Source organism: Pinus tabuliformis, chromosome 4_1 (assembly GCF_031772625.1).
Source record: "Pinus tabuliformis cultivar Carrire ecotype Pingquan chromosome 4_1, CPIR1, whole genome shotgun sequence".
NCBI lineage: Eukaryota > Viridiplantae > Streptophyta > Pinopsida > Pinales > Pinaceae > Pinus > Pinus tabuliformis.
Genome location: NC_142303.1, coordinates 560,331,387 through 560,336,407, shown reverse-complemented (window position 1 = coordinate 560,336,407; position 5,021 = coordinate 560,331,387). Strand labels below are relative to the sequence as shown.

The window sequence follows — 5,021 nt, the reverse complement described above, 5'->3', positions numbered from 1 at the left end:
TCTCTGTATCCTTCATAAGGTTAGAGTGGGTTACCTTCTTTTCCTCATCAAAGATCACCTCAAGCTTAGGCCTAACATAATTATTGAGAACTGAAGCACACAAAATCGATGCCCTTTTTATATTTTTTATCTCTGTCTCATCCTCCTGACTGACCTTAACAAACTGTAGTCCCTCAACCAACTCAATTTCCTTAATCTGTAGCTCTTTTTCTAAGAAGCCATTAATACTCTTTGACATCTTCTGTGTCATCTTATCTTCTAAAATAGAAACCAACAACTGCCGCAAATCAGAGCATGTGCTTTGCTCTAATGATTCATGTGTTTTTAGAACCTTGCAGTGCAAGGCCTTTAACCTTTTTCTCTCTGTACCATCCACGACAATGATTGCAGATTTGAGATGTTTCTGCAGAGCACCTCTGGATTCTGTGTCAGATGCATTTTCTAATCTTTCCTTCCAAAAAGGAAATAGATCACACTTTATGGAACAAACAGGGCACAAAAATTCACAATCAATGTTTCGCTCCTTCCCAGCGCTAACGGTGCTTCTTCATTTCTCACAAGTAAGACAAGAGCGATACTGCCAATTTGTGCATACTCCTCCTTGGACACAAGCTCTATGTTCGCACCAACCATCCGCTCCACAAGAAGATTTCCAGTCAAGCCAGGATCTTCATCGACTTGTGCCTTGGTAGTTCGTAATATGAGATAGCGGTCAAGATTCAAGTATCGAGCTGCCACTGCAGTAGCACGACAGTGGTTACTTTGAATGCCTCCTATTGTGATAACACAATCTGCACCTTGCGCCTTTGCATCAGCCATTAAAAATTCTAGCTTCCGCACCTTGTTCCCACTAAGTTGCATACCTGATAAGTCATCACGCTTTATCCAGACTTCAATGTTTGATGGTAAGCCCGGAAGATTCCATCGATGAATTGGTATAGGGAGATGTTCGAGAGAATAGAAATGGGACGGAATCGGATGAAGCTCTGTCGCCCAAGATGGAGGTGTGTATGAAACTTTGCTCAGAAAGGCTTCAGAACTGCCTTCTCCTTCCACTCGCTCTGCACGAAGCCCGTAAGCCATTGTTGTCTTCGCTCTGACGCTCTTGCCTTTCAACTGTAATTTACTGTAGCACCATGGAGATGTAAAACCAATCCAATGGCAGCCGCTGCTAAAGCCGAAATGTTTGCAATCGGGAGTCATCCTAATCCTATATGAAATTAACGACGCCGAACCCCTTTTCTGGCAAAGAAAAACAAATATCAACCAGGTGTCTATGTTCTCTGTCGGTGGAGGAACTAATGCACGAACAGCTGGTAATGTTTATCAAATCTCAACATCTCGTTTGGTTCCTTGTATTCGGTCAATACACAAAGATTAGAACATGAGGCGCATACTTAAATGCAAATACATTTCATTTGTCAAAAACTCATCACTGACACGAACATGATCCCACAACCATGAATTCCCAATGTACTTGGAGATGATATATGCACCACCACTTAGTCGATAACCAGCTTCATATATATTTGCTACTTTTCCAACATAATTAACCTGAGTTGGGATCAGAAGGACTTCATTGACTTGAGAAAAGCGATTGTCCCAGGAAAGGATCTTCAAGGTATTAGTCTCAGGGAGAGCACTGAGCAAATCTATGTTGCTACAAACGAGCTTAATGCACTTCTTCCTTGAAAACACTGTCACTGCTCTCATCTGCATTTCTGGAGGGAAGCAAAACTCTGTACAATAGGCATGCTAGGATTTGGGCCTCCACTGAAAACTCGAACAAATCCCCAATTTCGTAGCACGCTACGAAACCACCTAAACAGGTAGCGCTGCGAAACTGCTAAAAAAGAATTCATGCGCTGCGAAAACACCCTGTCTTTAAGCTAGGCTAAAAATTTTTGGCAACAGAATTTTCAGTGATAACACAACCAATGCTCTCTCAGCCAGAGAAAGGGCAACTTGGATCGGACCCTCAGGGGGAAGCGAAATCTCAGGGATGTCATCCGATCGTTTCCCGAACTTCGCAGCCTCCGAAACTTTCTTCTTCGGCAGGGATTCCAGGAGTTTGAGAAAAGCTTCAGCATCAGAAGGGGGAGGTGAAGGGGGCGGCTCCATTGCTACAACGACCCAACTATCAAATCCAGACCCCTCAAGTCATCTCAGAAGAAACAGACAGAGCGATAAGGAGCCCCAACAAATCGGGCGAAGACTCAGAACGTCGCGCAGGGAGACTAGAGCGCCGCATAGGGGATCTCCGCGCAGTAGGAGGACTGGATCACAGGCCCTAGGAGGACTGCGGAGCCCACCGAAGTAGCCACAACCGAGCCAAAGGGTTGCAGAGCGACGGCTAGGTTAGCAGTCGATCCACAGTATCGAGGAGAAATACCCTTCGTAAAATTAGATTTTCTTATAGAGTAAGGTAAGCATAATTTGAATACTTATTGTGCACATGAAGAGGACATTTCAAAAGAAAAGAAACAAGAAGTTAATAAGATCAAAACCTATGTTAAGTTAAATTTAACTACAAGTTGACTAAAGTTCAAAGAACTAAAAATATCAGTCCAGATTCTATATAAGCAAAATCGAATTTGCAAGATCGAAGTTGGAAAAAGTTGTTCATGGATTGATATTATTGGTGTGTATGATGCTTTGACTAGTTATCAAAGATTGAAAAAAATAATTTTATGGTGTTTGTGGTGAATTATTAAAGTGATAAATTTATTTGTTTAAGAAAGGAAGTGGCCTTCATGGTTTGAGTTTGAAAATTTTATGAAAGATGGATCAATGAGGTCAAGCAAGTGGTAGCTTGCAGATTAAGGGTTGTAGCTCCTTTCTAGTAGTGGCTGGGGTTGGAGCTCCTTTCAGTGGTAATTAATAAACTAGGGGTTGTAGGTCCTTTCAGTTCTAGCTGATAAATTAGAGAATAGTAGCTTCCTTCTTGTGTAACCAGAGAACTTTGTAACAACAAGTAGAAGATTGCCTTTGTGAAGTAAACTCAAGAAAAGGTTGAAGAATCTTTATGTGATATTTCGTGCTTCTCATGTTGATTCTTGTGATGCTCATATGAACTATCGTTGAAGTGTTTATTGGTGTCCTAGTATTTCTTGCTAGTGAAAGAGAGTTTTAAAATTCCTACAATACTAATTCACCCCCCTCTTTGTATTGTATTGGTTTGTAGCAATGTCCAAATGGCATTTTTTTTGGCCAATAAGGGTGATTTTGCATGACACGTGGCACCACTTAGAGTGTGCCACGTGGTAGATATGATGTCATGATGTCATTAACATAGGGGAGTTAAATGACCCTTCGGTCTGGGTCACATGGATCATGAATGTCTGCCCCCATGCCAAGTTAGCCCCCCTTGCTAGCATATAAATTTCCATCGAGTTTAAAAGAAATGAGTAAAGTCATGATTCAACATGTGAGGCCTAGCTTTCATGGTTTGAGCGAAGAGTTTTGATCTATAGGTAATAGGTTCAATACGTTCTAGCTTTTGTTGTGATGTGATTGGTCTATGGGTGTTGATGTGGCTGTCTATGATTGGTCCGTAGTAGTTGAGTTGGATTTCTGTGATTGACACACATTTTTTTGTTATTGGTTCGTGGCAATTGACGTCACTCTCTTTGGTTGTTGAAGTGGCTCTTCGGGTTTGGTTTATGGATGTTGATGTAGCTATCCGTGAGTGTTTCATGCATTTTGATGTAGTAATTGTGGTAGTTCATGTGGCTCTATATGGCAGTTGACATGGCTTTCTGTGATTGGTCTCTGGTAGTTGACGTGGCTCTTCATGATTGGTCTATGGCTGTTGATGTAGCTCTTCGTGATTGGTTGATGGTTGTTTGGAAGTTGATGTGGATTTTTGTGGTAGTTTACGTGGCTCTCTGTGATTGGTCTCTGGCAGTTGACATGGCTCTCTGTGATCAATTCGTGGTATTTTACGTGGCTCTCTATGGCAGCTGATGTGGATGATCTTGGTGATTGGTCTCTAGCAATTGATGTGGCTCTTTGTAGTAGTTGATGTGGGTTTATATGATTGGTTTGTGGCTCTCCGTGCTTGTTCCATGGTAGTCTGATGTGGTTGCCCATGACTGGTTTTTCGGAGGTTGAGTTGGCTTTCTTTAATTAAGTAATTTGAATGGTGTATAATATGAATATTTGTGTAGAGATTTACCATGGTTTAAATTAGTGCTATTAGTAAACAATATTATGATTCCTTGAGAAGTCGAGGGTTCAACGTTGGGCATGCTAAAATTTATTTTTTATTTTACCCCACAAATGTCCATTTTGTCAAACAAATAACTGATCAATGGTGAGTATTTTGTAGAACAACTGCTTAAAAAGGTGTATTTTGTAGAACACGCACTATAAAGATTAATTTTGTAGAACAATTAATCTTTATAATATTTTGAGGGTCAATTTTAGGGCAAATTGAATTTTTGAAAAGGGATTTTGGTTCGATCATTTTGTAATTTGAAAGAGGGAAACAACAGGTAATCTTTTAGCTCAGGGGAGTCATGATTATTGTTAATATGATTGTACGAACAAGTTTTGGATATGTTGAAGTTGCAGATGAACAATAAAGTAGGTTGATTTTTTTGTGACTTGACCATTAAGGCGAACTAATCGCTCTTGTGGACAAGAGCGATCTCCCTAGATTCAAAAAGAGATCTAGTAACAACAGACAAGCGAATGCTACCTGTCCTTAATTCATAACTAAAGAATGAAGTGTGATGTATGCAAGAGCCTCTTACCTTTTCAACGAAATGGCTGTGGGAGTCCTTCTGATGCTTTCAAAAGCCTTTCCTCATTGCTTCAAAGGAATATGTGCATGAATAGAAACAAACAAGGCATAAAAGCATAACGTAGATAAAGGTAAAACATAACATGAATGGAAATCACAATATATCATCAATCATAATATTAAACCAATATTCAGTTATGAATCATGCAAAGGATCAAGGATATTTTCAAAGAGCATTAGAACAAGTGCAAGTAGGAAAGAACAATGCTTGTAT

General features: G+C 40.2%; 1 protein-coding gene across 1 annotated transcript; it reads right to left on the bottom strand.

The window, feature by feature from the left end:
* Positions 1–477: 477 nt before the first annotated feature.
* Positions 478–2,121, bottom strand: LOC149177084 (uncharacterized). The gene is made up of 3 exons (XM_089421661.1): positions 1,936–2,121; positions 1,441–1,713; positions 478–1,242 (listed from the first exon to the last, which is right to left on the bottom strand). The coding sequence occupies exons 1-3, from the start codon at positions 2,119–2,121 to the stop codon at positions 478–480; spliced, it is 1,224 nt and encodes a 407-aa protein (XP_089277787.1).
* Between the last annotated feature and the right edge of the window lie 2,900 nt (positions 2,122–5,021).